Source organism: Aricia agestis, chromosome 9 (assembly GCF_905147365.1).
Source record: "Aricia agestis chromosome 9, ilAriAges1.1, whole genome shotgun sequence".
NCBI classification, from domain to species: Eukaryota; Metazoa; Arthropoda; class Insecta; order Lepidoptera; family Lycaenidae; genus Aricia; species Aricia agestis.
The window spans coordinates 10,391,494-10,409,772 of NC_056414.1; the positions used below are offsets into that span (position 1 = coordinate 10,391,494).

The window sequence follows — 18,279 nt, forward strand, 5'->3', positions numbered from 1 at the left end:
TGCATAGCTTTTTAAGTTTGTTTTAGGAATGCACATAACTTGGACTATAATGTCAGGATTTGAATAGTTTCGAAATAAGCGACGAATAGAAATATTTAGACGCAAGAACATAATATGAAGTGTGTACTAAAAGTTTCATGCAAGTTGGTAACTCTTACTTCCGTACTTACGAAGGCAAAACAATGTTGGGATTCACATTTTAAACGTAAGTTTTAATTTATTTTTGAGTTTATTAAAATAAGTTCTTACGGAGAGTAAAATTATTGCATGATCAACTCTCACACTTTCCCCAGAAAGTACTTAATTCGCTCCTTAGTGAGTAAAATGTAAAATTGTAGTAAGGTATAGATAAAGGCTTTAGTCTTTCCGTCCGATCCTTTAATGTCATCTATGGCATATTTTATCGACAAATTGGCTCTCAATTTTTTTTCTCTCTCACGGTTGTAAAATGGCAGCTATTTTAGTTTTTCTCGGGCTTTCACACTAATCTGACCAGTACTTCTCATTTAAATATCCTATGAAGATAAAAATTTTCGCTCTTTAACGGTACGCAACTCTTCGTGCGCGAGTCCGACTCGTACTTGACTGATTTTTTATATAATATTATTCTGTCAATAATGTTATAAATATTGTAACTTTGTAAGTTGCCCCTAATAAATAAAATAATATACTTAGAACTAATACTTTAATAATGTTTTAACGTAGTCTTTTAGTGACTTTTTAATGGCTACAATCATAATCGTAGCTACTAGTCATAAAAAATCAGTCAAGTACGAGTCGGACTCGCGCACGAAGGGTTCCGTACCGTTAAAGAGCGAAAATATTTATCCTCATAGGATATTTAAATGATTATTATTGTTTATTAGTAAGTAAGTAATATTTTGAAAAATTATAGTCTAAAACAATTTTAAAATATAAGTCAAAAAACACCTTTTTATAAGTTATGTGCTTCTGGTACTGAGGCAAATCAAATGGGCTATCCCTATTCATTTGTCAATTCACAAGAATCGAAACAAAATATTGGGCTTAGTCACAATAAAAATATTAGAATTAGTGGGTGGGTCGAAAAAATTTTACGCAAACACCTCTTCGTACGTTTTGCGCTCCTGGTACTTCATAGTTTAAAACCCGTATTAATTAAAATGTTGACTTAAAATTAAACAACGAATTTTTAATATCATTTTATTAAAAACTCAAGTCTTATAACCTCTTTACGTACGACACTAACATTTTTTTTCAAATACCTAATGTGCATAATTTCATGTATAAGTATATGGCTAGTCAGATATTTGTTTCCTAGAGATAGAATTAAATGTAAAAGGTTTGTAATAATTCTCGAGTGTAATGTTTAAATTACCCGGTCGCGAATCACTAATTGAACACTGACATATTCTTGTCTCTTTCACTCGTGCACGGAAACAATGCGGTTTCATTCCATCGCATTACTGTGGAAACGAGATAACATGAGGTCAACGTGCGTCGAATTTCTTCGTGATTCGCGATCGGCCTTTGGGCAATAATTCGGATATAGATTTCAGGGTCAGACGAGGCTACTCTAAACACAATCCCCCTTACTAATAAACGTTGTATAAGCTTTGAATAGTTATACAGTGTTATGTTCCCGTCACACAAGTGACATTTTTAATTGGATTGAAGAAGACAAAACACTGTATAACTATTAAAAGCTTATACAGCGTTTATTAGTAAGGGGGATAGTGTCAAAAATATTCCTTCTCTTACAAAATAAACTATAATGAAAGAAGAGAAGAGTACTCCATTCTTATGTTAAATTATTGCACAATTTTTTTTTAATATTTTTAAAATGATAGGTACTTATTCATTTTTCTGCATCGCTAAAAAAGAACAAAGGGAAATATTATTATAAAATCGTTTTTGAACATGTTTATCTGTGCTAACTTCAGAGTACTCAAGAGTACCTATGATACAGCAGTCAGCAGCAAGGTATATTCAACAAAGAACTTTCTGACTGTTTATTTGAAAGAGTAGCCTCGTCATAACTCCTAAGTAATAAATAGGTAATGAGTAATTTAAATAGTAAGTACCTTATAAAAATTTCAAGAAATACAAAACAAAAACTCTTTATATTTTAATATTGAACATTAAAGTAAGTACTAATATTTACATCCCATAAAATAAATAAACAGTAAGAAATTATCTAATAATTACTAGTTGGTAATGATTACACTTTTGTAAATATAATATTAGATGTATATTGCTAACCAAAACATTTTCTAGGTTCTTATTTAGAAGTATGCACACAAATATAGTTAGATACTTAAATTATCTATCTTAGTACAAAGCAACGGCCCCATAGGCCGAACAAAAATTTCTGCTATTCTAATTATGTGGTTGGTACTTTTAAAATCTACACAAATATTATATCAAGGGTATTCAAAATTAAGTTCCTGAATCGGGGGAAGAAAAAATGAGATCACTAAAGTATCCTGAATTTTGCTTTAAATATTTTATAGTTTAAATACATCATCATCGAGCTATGTAACACACATTCAAAAACCCTTAAAGACACAAATTTCATGCACCTATGTTGATATTGAACGAATTGCATAAGTACTGTAACATTTACTTACTAAATATAGCAATTGGTAGTGTAACTTGCCATTTAAGCCTACTAACACAATGCTCAAGTTATACATTTTGTTTTTAATTTTAAAGGTTACCTAAATTGACAGCGACTTATAGCTAACTTCAGAGCGCTCTTGATACTTAGCGAGGTACATTCAGCGCCAAATACATAAATAAAATAAGTCTTTTATTTAAGGTTCGAAAGTTGTTTTATCTATTTGACGCTATTACCTTGGTCGTTCGTATACGGTTCATTACCAAACTTTTATCGATCTCACAGCCCAATAAACAGTACGATCTTATTTTAATATTAAATATAGAAGCGTATTCATTAAACGACAATAATTGAAACCATTGGTGATATTAAGTTAGGTACATCAATATTTTAATAGTTACAATAGCATAGTACTTACTTAATATTATTTTATATTTACATAATACTTATGGCCGTTAAAACTGGGATTATTAGATTATATTATTATCTAAGACGTAAGCTTATTATTTTCATATTTTAGTAAATATATAAATATAAAAATAATAACCCTTTGACCTTTACTAATATAACTGGCAGACATTCTTTCATTTCAAATTGAAACTGTGGAAATATATAAACATCACTGTGCAATTAAAATAATTATAGACTCGTTATTGTACCTTCCGTCTGAAAATTTTGGTACCTGTAGTCCGTCAAGAAAGTGAAGAAATTATTAATTTCTTCATTCTTTTGACAGACTATAGTTGTATAATATCGTTTGTCTTACTCAACATAGCAGTTATATGTATCTCAGTCAATACTCAATACATCGAATATTGACAATGCAACATATAATTAAGTATGTATCTTTTTAAAAGAGATATTTCGAAGGTTTTAAAAATTTCTTTAATTATGGGACACAAAAGAACTTCACAATATTATATATTACGAACATGAGTGTAAACGTCTCATTTTCATTTTATTAAAGCACCTCTGTCTAAATATTTTTAAACATTTAGGCTAAGTGTTACTTTATAAATATATAAGTAATAAGTATAACAATATTAATTATAACAATATTGGTCAAATCGAATCTAGGCAGCGTATTGTTGATTTTGTTAGAAAAAAGTTACCCATTAATTACATTTTAAATATGTAGACAAAGTTAATGGCATTAAATTTACTTTCTCTCAGACATAATATCTACTATTTCTTACACAATAAATATCTATACATTACTTATTATCATTCATTTAGCCAAAAATTGTATAAGTAGTTTCTTAAACAATATACATGTACTAGATAATTTAGTGACACATATTAATTAATAATCGAGATTAAATTCAAACATGCTTCTGATATTGACTGTACCTTAAACGTGTATTTCTATAAGACAAAGACAATAATATTATTATGCATGGACGTACTTATACACATTTAAAAGTATAACGATTCTACGATAAATGCACTGAAATGCATCCAAATTCAAAACCGCAATAATGCAAGTTGATATTTCTTTGTATCTCAATGGCATTCTCACATTACCTATCAATTGACGCGTGTACAAAATGGAGTTTGTTTATATTTTATCTTTTTTATATCAAAAGGCGTTGGAACATAAAGCCTTATAAGATAGCTGTGAAAAAACTTGAAAATATTGAAAACAAGATGGCGGCTAAACAAGATGGCGTCTATAGTTCGAGATCAAACTTTAGCCAGTGGGAGTCGTCCCCCACGTAGTCCATCCTGGTAACGTGTGAACCCGTTTGGCGGTGGCGCCGGATTCGGGACGGTCACCAGGCCTCAGTGTACCTGACGTCGTACTCCTGCAGGTGGGGCAGGCGCTGACGTAACACCTCGAACGCACCCGCAGACAACTTCGTGCTGTTCAGGTTTATGCGACGTAGACTCGATAAGCCTGTGGAATAGAATGAGGTACTGTAATCGGCATGATCATTGATCTCTAAAAAATGAGTATATTAATTGCTGCATCGAGAGTGCCGAGTGTAAGTTTGTGTCACTTCTCATCGCAAGGGCATTGGGTACCGTACCTAAACTTTGTATACTTAAAACAGCGCCTCTAGTGGTCAAAAAGTGAACGTTATAACTTATAAGCTTGTAAGTAGACTTAGCACGAGAAGACATAAACCTCTCTATATTTCTCGTAGAATAAGGGACCGAAACGGAGATAGCAAGAGATAAATCAAGTGACTTACCGTAAAGCGCCTCAACGCCCTTATCTGAGACGGGGGTCTCACATAGATTGAGGACCTGCAGGCGAGGTAGGTGTTCAGCCAGCAACTGCACGCCGCTGTCGCCGAACTGCGTCGCCCACAGGTTCAGGTAGCGGAGGGACGGGAGCTGAAATTAAAATTATAATGTGAATTACGGTTGATAGCCTTATACTGGAACTGGGGTATAATATGAGAATTATAAGTGCCAGATTTTCGACGTTCTATATTTTTTTTCTTGATGTTTTTTGACATCTAACTTCGTTCGCTATCGAAGCTGGCTAATTTGACGAAGCACTCTGTAAGGTAGAGGTACTCTTTTAGAGCGCTTCAGGAAACCGGCGCTTTAGCCAAGACCCTTTCTTTATCGTTTCTTTAATATAGAATCGCCGATCAAATAATTGTATGGAATTGACGCGTTCGTTAATTTTTTTTTTTTTTTTTTCGGCGATTCTATAAAGAAAAGGTCTACCGGCTCTGCGATTATTACCTCAGGGCCGGATTTAGGTATATTTTTTATCAGCATAAGCCACTTCAATTTTGCCGCATGTACGAACTCTGCCGCCATCCTTGGACGTTGCCGGCTGCCGCCTATAACATAGCGAGAGCTGCATTACCTTGATGAGATGGTGTGCGCATGCGCTGGTTACACTGGTGAAGGCGAGGCTGAGGCACTCGAGGTTGCCTAGTGCGCCGCCTTCTAGCAACGCCGCCACGTCCGCGTCCGTCGCCCGCACCGGCAGCGCCAACCGCGTCGGCCCGCCCGGCGCTTGCTGTGAGAGTTTCATACGTAAAGGTACAAGTTGGAAGCCGGCTACATGAAGTTGCAGGAGACGACGTGTCGTCGCGATACTACTGGTTTCTATAATATGTATTTCTATGAATAAGTGTCGCTAGCTGCGCAGAGGTAACAAAAGCATCGTGGCATTCCTGGAACTCTAGCACATTTTTTTTTCGGTTTGAAAGTGATCTGACCCCATGCGACCAATAGCCCTCGAATTCAATAGATTTCCCGCAATACAAAATCTAAGTATGATTTGTCTAGGTATTAACGTTTGTTTTTCCTCAAGAAATTAATTTGTAGCAAATGCGTCACAACTCACAACCCACACGGTTGCTAACTGTGCCGTTATCAATCTAGTAAAATTGTTAGATACTGTAACATTTACCTACTCAGTGTAGTTCTTAAGTCTCGTTTCCACTAAGCAACAATTCACGCGCAACATGCTGGACAACAAGTTGCCCAACATGTTGAAAGTCAGCGCGGGACTTTTGATGAACAACGTTGTCTGTCTACGCATCTACTTTACGTCAGTCGTCGCCAACATGTCGCCAGAGGAACTTGTGTTGATTTTAGTGGCAGTGGTTATAATTTTTTTTATAGTATCTGTGAGCAGTATCCCATAGACGTTCATAGTTTTGGTACAGTTCGCTTAATTTGAGCACTTGTTCGTTAAACCACACTACGGACATTGTTGCGCGCGTCTCCACTTGACGACAATTGATGCAATTCTCTTTAAACAAACAACAAGCCGCGCGTCATGTTGCGCGTCAGCTGGCAACATCGCGCGCTGTTGAGCAGCGTTGCCGTACATGTTGAGCGTCACGTGTCGCGCGCTAAATGTTGCCTAGTGGAAACGCGGCTTTACCCTATGGACGCTTCACACCACGTCAGTCTGGCCCCGTGCTAAGTACTTAAAGGACTTGTGTTACAGGTACTAGACACGGAAATATATTTAATACTTTTATACTATACATATATTTAAGATTTTTATTATATCATACACATATTTAATACACATCCAGACCCGGGAACATTGAAAACTTTTTGTTCCGTCGGCGGGATTCGAACCCGCGACCCCCGGCTTGAGCTACCAACGCGCTCACCACTGAGCCACAGAGGTCGTCATTACCCAGTGCCGGATTTATATTTTTTATGATGTAGATACGAAATCTGCCACCCCCCTAGAACGCTACCACCTCCTAGGCCGCGGCCTATACGGCCTGTTAATCCAGGGCTTACCAGTTTCTGCAGCGTCTGCTGTCGCTCGCACAGGTCTCTGTAGTGTTGCTGTCCGGCGTCTGTTCCCTGCAGCGCGGCGATGATCTCGAGCTGCGTCTGCTCCCCGTTTGTGATCTCCCACTCCAGCATCAGGCAGAGACCCTCAAGCGCTGCCGGCTGGAAATGGAGAATTCTTACATTTAGGAGTTTCATACTACAATTAAAATCAAAAATTATTTAGCTTGCTACAGTGTATATTATGTTGATAAATAACAGCTGACCACACTACATAAAAATTATAAACAAACATACATCCCATATTATGTATACGGACTTCCAATTTTATAGATTAATTTTAGCTTCGGTATACTTAGTCAGGTTATACTTTTTTATGACTAACAAAAAGCAGTGTTTTAGAAGGGCTGGCAATGATTTTTGCCTTTAATTTTTATAATTTTGACAGAGAAACCTATTAAATAACCTGGCAGTCGGGTAATAAATTCTGAGAATTACGAGGACCTACCTAATTAATAAATAACTAATAACTATTAACTCGTACGTTGTGGTTAATTTATGACTCTTTGAAAAGTCACAGCAGCTGATGTGTTTTGTGTGAAAATTATGTAGCTTCTACTCAATAATAAATTACTTCTTATTTACTAATTAAATCAGTCAAATCATCCCATCGCATTTTTACAAAATATCTGCCAACCTTATATACCTATACCGACTTATATTTATACATACCTACATTTTAAACATAAAAAGTATACTCGGTATACTTTTATTTTTAACATAAATAATATAGATCAATTTCGTAACTAGACACATGAAGAAATCCAATAGAAAGTTTTTCGCACAACTTACATGTTCAGTCATGGCCACTATTACGAAGTCCGGCAGCTGCTTACTCATACTTTGCAGGAAACTCTTTCTTTTACAGCAGCAGTTGAGCAACATTTGTAACTGTAAACAAAGATAATACCGTTAAATCGCTTTGTTTCGCGTCCCATATACAGTGACACTTCACAATAACTGAGTTAGTCACTACTTTGTAAACATCCTGCGTAAGTCTTTATAGTTCTGATAAAGACTATAAGTGTTCTCTAATAAAATTAGTAATCTTAAGGGAGATCGCAGACGACAGACTTTTTGTGTGACAAAAAGTCTGTCGTCTGCGTTCTCCCTAAGACTCATATTAATAATTGAATAAGATGCCATATTATGGTAAACGATAAGGCTATTTGAGCCAAAGAAGTTTTAGCATATTATCAGAATGGTTCTAGATGTTTTGTCACACCACTCATTATAGTCTTGGTCTCATTTTGTACTATCGGGGAATTGATTCGTAGGCAGATGCGGACTTGCGCGGTGCGGCAGTATTTTGACACAACTCGACCGAATTACGAATATCCGAATAGCCTATGATTCGATTTCTACTATGGTAAATTAGTAGGTAGAGGCTGCTATAATTACTAAAAGTACTCACCATATCACCCCACAGCTGGCACAGCTGTTTATGTGGCAGTTTGAGTATGGGTTCGGACGGGGAGACCGCACGGAGCCACGAGGGCGGGTATGGGCGGGCGGCCCGGCTGGGTATCACACACGTATGGACGGCACACCGACTGTCGTGGGCCAGGCGACTCAGCACCGTCGACAGCGGCTGAGCGAGACGCGGGCAGCCCAGCGCCGCGGGGCAGAACGGCACAGGTTGGAGAAGACTGCCGACTACGACTAGCCAGTCCTCGTATTCGCACCTGCAAAGGACAAAATGTATATAATTTAAGATGGATACAAGATAAGTCAAATATGGCTATGGAAAATGGACAGAAAATATAATGCATTGCTATTTGCCAATAAAGGTATGTTTTCAGTATTAAATTTGTTTTTGCCTGAAGCCTTGCAATCATCATAACGAGTTTCTAGCCTAGGCTTTTGCCCTAATGATACCGAAGTAAGGTTTAAAAATAAACTTTTCAATGGAAAACTACTGATATTTAGCGTTACACTTATGATGGTTTTCGTTTATGTTTAGGTTAGTCATGACATAACTAGGACATGTTATGATTCGGTTTGGTTTCGGAAAAGTGTAAGAGTAGGTTTCTATGTCAGATGCTGTGTTTGTGGATTTCATCAAAGGCGTCACGTTGAAATTTCTAAGAAAATAAAACCCTTTCTTCTTAGTCATAATTACTTAGTTGTTCTAGTTCTTGTCATAAATCATAATTATAGGTTGTCATATCATGATCATATCTCGCGAGAAGGTGATTAAGGAGTTTTTGGAAGAATGTGAAAGAGTGATGTTGTGTTTTTATATTATTTTCCTAAAATTGTGTTATCTGGATTTTTAATGTGTAATATTGGTAGGATATTAACCATTAAATATTCGTTATCGTGCATAAGTGTAGGAAAGTGATGTAATAACCAGAAACGTGCTCTTTTGTGTTCCCTCCAAAACTCCATCAAAAGTTTCAGTAAAGCGTCCTACCACTTTACTGAATCGACCGACTTGACTTCTTGACTTTATACTTAGACTTTAACTAGACTTTAGACCTGACTGACCTTACGATAATATAGAAAAAATTGTATAAAGAATATTGTTTTCCCGCCATAATATTATACTCGACACTGGCCATGGTTATAGCCGAAGTGCCATTATATGAAAAAAAAAAAAAGGTGATTAAGATTGCAAAATACAAGATAACTCCAAGTGATAGGTAGTCAAAGCTCGGCCCGCAGAAACAAACGCTAAGAAATGTGGCTCATAAATTGTTACCTACATATGTACCAGGATGTCAGCGAAGCACATGACCTCCTGCTCCTTGTCCTCGCACACGTGGAGCGCCAGGTGGTATCTGTAGTAGTCGTCTATGGCGGCCAGGGTGACGGCGGCGAGGTTGGGCGCGGCGCGGGGGTGCGGGCAGGCGGCGCGGTTACCGTGGGTCACCTCCACGAACCGCCGCACCAGGCTGTCGCCCGAGTTGTGCGCGCTGAGAGCACTGGGGAGAAGATTCAGGTTTAATTCCTGCAGGCTTAGCATAACAACAGTAGAAATGAGAAAGAATCGATAATATACTGACAGATTTTAGTGATAAAATGGAGGATTTCTTTTGTCTAACTGTCACTATCCTTCCGTAGAAAGAAACTGCTTCTATGGTGACCATGCTAAGCGTGCTGATGGTGACATTATATATCTAAATCAGTGTTTCCCAACCTGGGGTCCGCGAACCCCTGGGGATCCTTCAGTATATGTATGAGGGTCCGCGGTGTCATATCTGGAGTCTGGACCATACATAATCCGATTTTTTAAAATGTTTATTTTATTAACGGGGCCGTGAAAAGCAGATTTCTACACTAATTTCATTAGCCTAAAGCAGGGGTTACCAAATGGCGGACCGCGGTCGATATAATCTCTCTCGAGCGGCCGCGCCGCGGCGCCGACCCGTTGTGTGCGGACCAAGCATTTGCGAAGATGAATTTCGGTCTCGAGTCTCGACTTACTGATGAACATTTAATGTCAATGGTTGCACCAATTGCAGTCCAAACAAGCAACAAAAATTGACACTTTTCTCATTGATATGTACCTACTATAAAAATACCTATTTGTAATTTCCTTAATTAGGTACCTTTTTTTAATAAGTAAATATTTTTTTTTGTAAAATGTGTGGACCGCGAAGGTATTTCATTTCTTAAAATGGACCCCGAGCGAAACTAATTGGTGACCCCTGACCTAATAGAGCACTGTCTTGCCACTCTACTCATTACTCGGTAGGTGTGATCAGGCCCTAAAGCTTGCACAATTATTGCCGCTAAATTTGATAGGCGGCAACATTCGCGAAGTAAGCTTTATTAATTGTTATTCTCCATTTCCATTTAATTATTTTTCCATTTGCAACGATATCTTATGAATAAAATATAACTTTACTTTACTAGTTTTGTAACAAACTAAAAATATCCAGGGGCTACGGTATAAATAGCTTCAGAAGGATCCATAATATAGTGCTTAATTAGAATATTAAATTATACAAAATAAATATTCAAGGAAAAAGTATAAAAATAAAATAAACTTAGAATATCTAAATTTAGTTTTAGAGCAGGTAGGATACATAAATATGTAGTAGGTAGAGATAGTAGTTTTGAATTTTCGAGTAGATATGTTACGCTCAAAGACCGAAATCGCTCAATGAGCGAAAAAATGGCTCACAACGCGTTGTGGTCACAGTGAAACAGCCACGACGCGTTCACAAAAAGACCATAACGCGAAATTCGTGTCGTGGTTGATATATGCTATTCGTTTTTCTTGATTTGTTCTTGATTGATTAATCGTCCATGATAGGTATAGAAGATTATATTTGAATTACCACGCGTACTATAAAATATTTTTTCTTTTACTGAATCACTGCATAACATGTTTATGATTATTATTTATAAAATATCCATAGTTCCATAGTATGGATACTATATCCGTACTAATATTACGAGTATTACTGTATGTCTGGCGCAACGTACTATTAAGTATTATGTTTAAATTATATAAATAAAAATAAAACTATTTTTTTATAATTTATTAAGATCAGATTACCTTATATATTAAAAAAAAAAACAACAAACAATAACACGTTGCGCCAGACAGACAGACAGTAATAATATTAGCACGGATATTATGGAACTATGGATATTTTCAAATAATAATGAAAAACACGTTATGCAGTGATTTAGTAAAACAAAATATTTTGTAGTACGCGTGGTAATTCAAATATAATCTTCCATACCTATGGACGATTAATCAATCAAGAACAAATCAAGAAAAACGAATAGCATATATCAGCCACAACACGAATTTCGAGTTATGGTCTTTTTGTGATTGCCAGAACGCGTCGTGGCCATTTTCATTAAAGCCACGATGCGAATTTCGCGTCGTGGCTGTGTCACTGTGACCACACCGCGTTGTGAGCTATTTTTTCGCTCACTGAGCGATTTCGGTCTTTGAGCGTAAGGCTGCGTCCCCATCGGACACGGCACGGCGCCGCCGCCGTGTTACGGCACGACGCCGCCACTGTGATACGGTACGGTGCCGCACCGTGACACGGTGCCGTGTACGGTGCACCGCGCACCCCTATTCTGGTGAAACTTCCGAACATAATTTGTGTCCAAACTTAAACGGGGCATAATATGAAAATACATATCAAAGTCGCGTAATGCAAATATTGTCATGTATACCGAGGAAATTTTATCTATAATAAATAATAGATAAAATTTCCTCGGTTTCTTTTTAACCGACTTGAAAAAATATTTAATGATTCTTTTTCAATCTTCGTGTTAGTAACAACAAGAGAATAATTTTTTCGCGATCGATATCCATTATCCAGACAAGCACTCTCGTTCGAGCGCGAATATCGACTTAATAGTGACGCACCGTACGCGGCACCGTGACACGGTACGGCGCCGTACCGCATCACGGTGGCGGCGTCGTGCCGTAACACGGTGCCGGCGCCGCGCCGTGTCTGATGGGGACAAAGCCTAACAGAGCTTAGTGAATGCTTTATAAATTGTAATATAATTATTATAATATGATAAATTAGGCACATTTGAAAAAGTAGTACTTAAGTATTTTAATGTTTGCGAAAATTTTTGAACTTGAATCTTAATTATTGTGTGCTTCTATTTAGATTTTTATAGTGTCTAAACAGTGCCAAAGCTTTTGTATAACTTAAGTGAATTTCACTTGTCTTAAGTAAAATAAGTTTAGACTTTAGACACTTGATTCATAATAATTTAAATAATATGCTCTTAAAGATTTAAGAGCATATTATTTAAATTATTATGAAAAAGACCCAAAAAATAATAAGCATATTAAGATTAATATGCTTATTATTTTTTGGGTCTTGTAAACGATGATATGGAAATATGTAAACAAAAGTTGCAACAGTACAAGCTGCTAATGTAATAGAGCTAATGGCGTCTTAATAAAATGTGTATAATTGTATTCGAAAATCAATAAAACATCAATTAGAATGCTGCCTGTGTCGCCGCGGGGAACGCTCACGTACTGCGATTGGATTACTCAGTTACAAAGGCTACCTACTATACAGTGAGCCTGTCAATATTTGTGTGAATATAATTGAAGCTAATATTCCATGTTATTATATAATATTACCTCTACGATATTGCATCTACGAATAATAAAAACTTATTATTCGTAGTATTGCATGTTACTCTTAGATCTGGATAATGTACAACTAGGTACAATGGTAACAAAAGGTTAAGCACACACACATTTGACAACTTGACGCTCCCGCTTCGCAGTAGCCTAGTCGCGTAGGTTTGGCCTAAGCTTAAAGATTAGGCCAAACCTACGCGACCAAGCGACTGCGAAGCGGGAGCGTCAAGTTCCATCAATTTGTCAAATGTGTGTTTTGTAACTAGACTTCTTTTTTTAAACCATTTGAAAACTTGACGCTCCCGCTTCGCAGTCGCCTGGTCGCATAGAACTGGTAATATTAGCTATTGTATAAAACGTATACTTAATACCTTACTCATCTAAAAAAAACTTTTTTATCAATTGGCTGACTTAACCGTCTCTACTTTTTACGCTTTGTAGCACTTCGGACTGTTTAAATTTTAAGCCCTCTTGTGAGTTGTGACAGTCCAGTCTCTTGAGTCTGGAGTAATATTTGATCCACGATTAATTTTGACTAGGACTAGCCTTAACCCGTACACTGCCGTACAGGTATAATCTATTTACCGTATATAATCCTTCACGAACTGTCTCGCGCTAGGAGCCTTCCCGAAGTCGACGTTCCTTGTCAGGACCCTCCGTACCGCGGGCGCTAGAGCCGGCAGGGGCGCAGCCCTGGGCCTTCGCTGGCAGAGCCTGGCCAGCAGCGTGCAGAGCTCCTCGTTAATGCATCGCTCGGCGAGCAGGGGCGCCGCAACCGTCGTCGCGGCCTCCGCCCACTCTTCCCAGTCAGGACTCTCTTTGTTCTGATAAAGAAATTAAATACCATTTCTAGAGAAAATATTATAGGTTTTTTGTTCTCTTACAGACTAACGGCACTTGTCGACGCGTGCCGTCGACTGCCGTTGATGCGTGCCGTCGACAAGGGCCGGCCGTTCGTCTGTAAGAGCGCTAAGAATTAAGTTGTTGTTGAGTAAGCTTAAAGGGTATTTATTATTAAACTCCGTGATGTCCAAAACGATAAAAAAATATTTTAAATATATTATTTAACAGTAGTACCTGTTGTGTGTATTTAAATATATTATTTAACAGTAGTACATGTTACACTTAGGTGGTGGAAATTTTCCACTTTTTATTTTCAGCTTGTTTTTCATGCGCTTCCGAAACTATAAACTTTTTTGTTTCAGTGGAAAATCACATACTTTTTTGGTAATGGTATGAATTCTGACGTAAAAAGTTCATTTCGTATGTTTAAAATTATTGCAATTTAAATATAGCTAGAGGGCATGATATAAGACATACACCATTATGACCCCACATTAAAAGTGTTGTTGTAACACAACACGTTCGTTGCTTTTATGGGTATGACGTTATAGGAAATTCAATTTAAATTTTATTTATTTTTTATTACATGTATAATTGTTGGTTCATTAGTGGTTAATGCCGATAAGGTGTTATCAATGAGTGACGTCAATGCGCGACGCGGACGGTGACGCTCCCCACTCCTCGTTCCCCTCTCCCCGTTCCCCACTCCCCGCTCCCCACCGCCCGGGCACCCGTGTCCGGTTTCAATAACTCATTAGTCATTAGGTAATTAATGATGTAATTAACACCATTACAGCAAATACGTTTTGTTTTTAACACAAATAGACCTTGTTTAGGTACCAGTTTTTGTGGCTCATTATTATGGAGCAATATAGGCGATAACGAACGTGTAACGTGACATACAGGGTGCAATTAAACTTTCCTGCCAAATTTTGATATATTGATATTTGATCCTTGTTAAAAATAAAAATACACGTATTTTTAACTCCCGACAAAAAAGAGGGGTGTTATAAGTTTGACGTGTCTGTCTGTCTGTCTGTTTGTCTGTGTGTGTATCTGTCCGTGGCATCGTAGCATCCAAACGGGTGGACCGATTTTGATCTAGTTTTTTTTGTTTGAAAGCTGACATGATCGAGAGTGTTCTTAGCTATAATTCATCATCGTCAGGCTGCTCAGTGCTGGACAATCAGGGTTTATCTGGTTCATGAAAGGCCGTTAGCAACTTGTAGTCGTTTGATGGGTTTTATATTTTATTCTAGTTCGTGGCATTTGTGAATATACAAAATACGTATACACATAATAATGGAAAGTTGACCTGGTGCTGCAGCATCACCTGGTAATCAATAGTATATCCAATTCCTCGCCAACTTAGAGCAGAGGTTTCGTGTTTGGGCTCATTTTAATTGCGACAACCAGTAAGAAGTAGATAAAGTATAAGCAGTAAATATTTACATGCTGCTGCTGCAGAATCACCTGGATTCTATAGGAACCGAGCTTCGTATGAACCCAAAGTGGAGGTTTCATGTTTGGGCTCATATTAACGGCCTCATCGAAAAGGAAGGAATATGATTCTGTTGATAGGAATTATTCTGCACTAATAACCAACACAAGTTGAAAAAGTATGAAATAAAATTAAATTAAGAAATTTAAAAAAACCCCCGCCAAAACAACTTTAAAAAGTAATGAAATAATATTTACTGCCTTTAAGTTCAAATAATTCCTAACTTGTGTAAAGTAATATTTTAGTCCATAATTGTTGTCAAGGTGTGTCGGGGGACCGCTAATGTAGATGTTTGGTTTCACATAACATTATAGTTTAAGGGTCAGTTTTCAGCGAACCAAATCGAGACAGTGACATGGCGATACAAAATGCAAAAGACACTGTTGGCGGTCCCCCGACACACCGTTTTTTTTTGTTTATTTAATTTCTTAATTTAATTTTATTTCTTTTATAGTCACTCAGTACTAGAATGTTGAGAAATAGCTTCCGAAAGTTATCCTAAAAAACACTACAATTATTGGACACGATGCGTCGGTCGCGCGTGACGTGTGCCGCGCACGCGCCTCATCCCGCGCTCATTCCCCCGCGCCGAGAGTGACCGTTCTGCAACGATTTTAAATGGGATAAAATATGTCATTAAAAAATAAATAACACCCATTTTTTTTGTTAAATGGACTCGCCTAATGATACACCTAAGGGCTAAGCCCTGGAAAAAATTTGGCAGGAAGGTTTAATTGCACCCTGTATTAGTCTATACCCGTACGATCGTCGTCGAAATTGATTCATAGGCAGATGGCGGACCTTCGTAATTTGGTCGCATTATGTCAAAACGTTATCAGTCATTTGGGCTTGACTTAACCCGACACGATTACATAAGTTCCCCATCTACCTGCGAACCAATTTTCCTGTTATTTTATGCTATAGATAGCTTCATGGTGGAATTCTTGGTTATAATAATGGCCCATCGTAGAGCCCTTTGGACATTCTTTTGTATATTTTATAAATCAGAGATCAAACTGATGTTACTCAGAACCTAGTAAAACATTGTCAATCATGTGTTAAAACCTCCAAGGCTAAACTCTGGGGATTCACCCACATTATCATATCAAACAGCTTATACATAGCAATCATAACTTTAACGTCAATCGGTGTCTGGGGAAATCAGAAGTTTGGAAAATTCTAGAAAAAGATAAACTGAAAGGCTTGGTTTTTGATAAAACCAATAATAATTATATTCGAAACTCATTATGTTCATTAATAAAGTTCAACTGTAAAACATTTCTACTGTATTATCGCGGTTCTGGAGAATAGGCATGATGACTATTTTTTTTCTTATCGGTAATTGAAAGATACTTAAAAAATAGAAACATCGCTGAAAGAATGACTCTGATAGCTTAAAAATTCACCAAGCTATGACAATTCAAATATCTCATAAAATAGACCTGCCCGAAACGCTCCATACAAAGTGCTACGAAAGTATGACGTCAGTCTTTCGTAGTTTGTACGCATCGGGAGACAACTTTGTTCGACAGGTACCTATATTAAATATTGCATTTATGAAAGTGGTTTCATAACAAAAGTTGCTTTTTAATTGCATAAGTTATCGAATTGTATACAAATATGAAGAAATTTAATTGAAAAAAAATTTGACTTGAATATCCAACTTTGAAGGCGCATAACAAAAAAAATACAAATGCTATCAAGCTGAAATTTTGGGAACACTTATTTTTTACCGTGATTTCTTTATTTTATTAACAAAAATCGGTAATCTTTGACCTTGTCATCATCCCTATTCAGATGCAGTCTGATATATGGTGTTAGACAGATGTCTGTCCGTCTGTCAAATCGATTAATTGCTAAGACTCCGCTGTAGAAAGCGAGTTCTTCTAAGAATTCGCAGGATCCCGTTTTTACACTTTTTTTTATATATACACTTATAGGGCAAACGAGCAAACGGGTCACCTGATGGAAAGCAACTGTTGTCCCCATGGAAACTCGCAACATTAGAAGAGCTGCAGGTGCGTTGCCGGCCTTTTAAGAGGAAATAAGCTGTCTTCTTGAAGGTTTGCAGGACAGGTCGTATTGGTCCAGAAATACTGCTGAAGACAGTTCGTTTCAAAGTTTTACAGTGCGCGGCAGAAAGTTACTTGAAAAACGCACGGTGGAAGACTGCCACTCATCAAGGTGATGAGGATCTTAGAAAAAAAAAATCAACAGCCGAACATATAACCTCCTCCTTTTTGGAAGTCGGTTAAAAAGTAGGATTCCTTATCCAAAATTAGTACCCGTTGCATGCTAAATAGTCAATACTTTTCCATTGTAGAATAAAGTCATTGGGCTGTATTTGCTCGGAATAGCTAATTTCAAATTTAAATATTTGCGATAAAATGTTTATCACCTCTGATAGCAAGTCAGTTAGGATCTGTAGAGGAGCACGAGTCACGCTTTCGTCTTGCAGCGGAGTTGTCATCGCAAAGTCGACCATGTTCTGTGGACAATAGGATGTATTATTAATTGTAATTTGTGGTATTTTATTTTTTTATTTTCTTGATTTTAAAGATAAAATACTGTCAGTGTCCACAGCCGGATTAATGTTTGACTACAGTAGAAATGACAAATACTGACAGATGTTTAAGGATCCTTTGTTAATCTGTCAGTTCTGTCACGTTATCCACTCTTCCAAGTGTTGTGATTACGCTTGTTAGTTTTAGCTATATTAAGTAGTTTACAAACACAAGAAAATTAAAACTGAAACTAACCTTTAGCTCCTTTAGAACGACTTCTTTTCGCGCAGTCTTAGTTAGGAAATTCTTATATCTTATCATATTTCTCTGCAAAAGAAAATAACAACATTACTATAAATGACGCTTTAAAAGAAAATAATAAAGGCGCATACACACAGCGCGGCCACCCGCATTGCGGTCTGCAGTTCCATTGTTCTTCGCGAAGAAATTACTTTTG

The 18,279-nt window shown here is 37.2% G+C and overlaps 1 protein-coding gene across 1 annotated transcript in view; it reads right to left on the reverse strand.

Moving 5' to 3' along the window:
* Positions 1 to 1,714: 1,714 nt before the first annotated feature.
* LOC121730736 (C-Maf-inducing protein-like) overlaps positions 1,715 to 18,279 on the reverse strand; it is a 59,213-nt gene continuing 42,648 nt past the window's right edge. Inside the window, exons 5-14 of the mRNA XM_042119877.1 lie at positions 18,078 to 18,149; positions 17,717 to 17,806; positions 13,560 to 13,798; positions 9,595 to 9,813; positions 8,301 to 8,571; positions 7,679 to 7,777; positions 6,833 to 6,988; positions 5,427 to 5,582; positions 4,795 to 4,939; positions 1,715 to 4,496 (exon numbers count right to left, since the gene is read on the reverse strand). Coding sequence (XP_041975811.1) covers positions 4,372 to 4,496; positions 4,795 to 4,939; positions 5,427 to 5,582; positions 6,833 to 6,988; positions 7,679 to 7,777; positions 8,301 to 8,571; positions 9,595 to 9,813; positions 13,560 to 13,798; positions 17,717 to 17,806; positions 18,078 to 18,149 — 1,572 coding nt within the window. The 3' untranslated portion in view covers positions 1,715 to 4,371. The remainder of the gene's footprint in view (positions 4,497 to 4,794; positions 4,940 to 5,426; positions 5,583 to 6,832; positions 6,989 to 7,678; positions 7,778 to 8,300; positions 8,572 to 9,594; positions 9,814 to 13,559; positions 13,799 to 17,716; positions 17,807 to 18,077; positions 18,150 to 18,279) is intronic.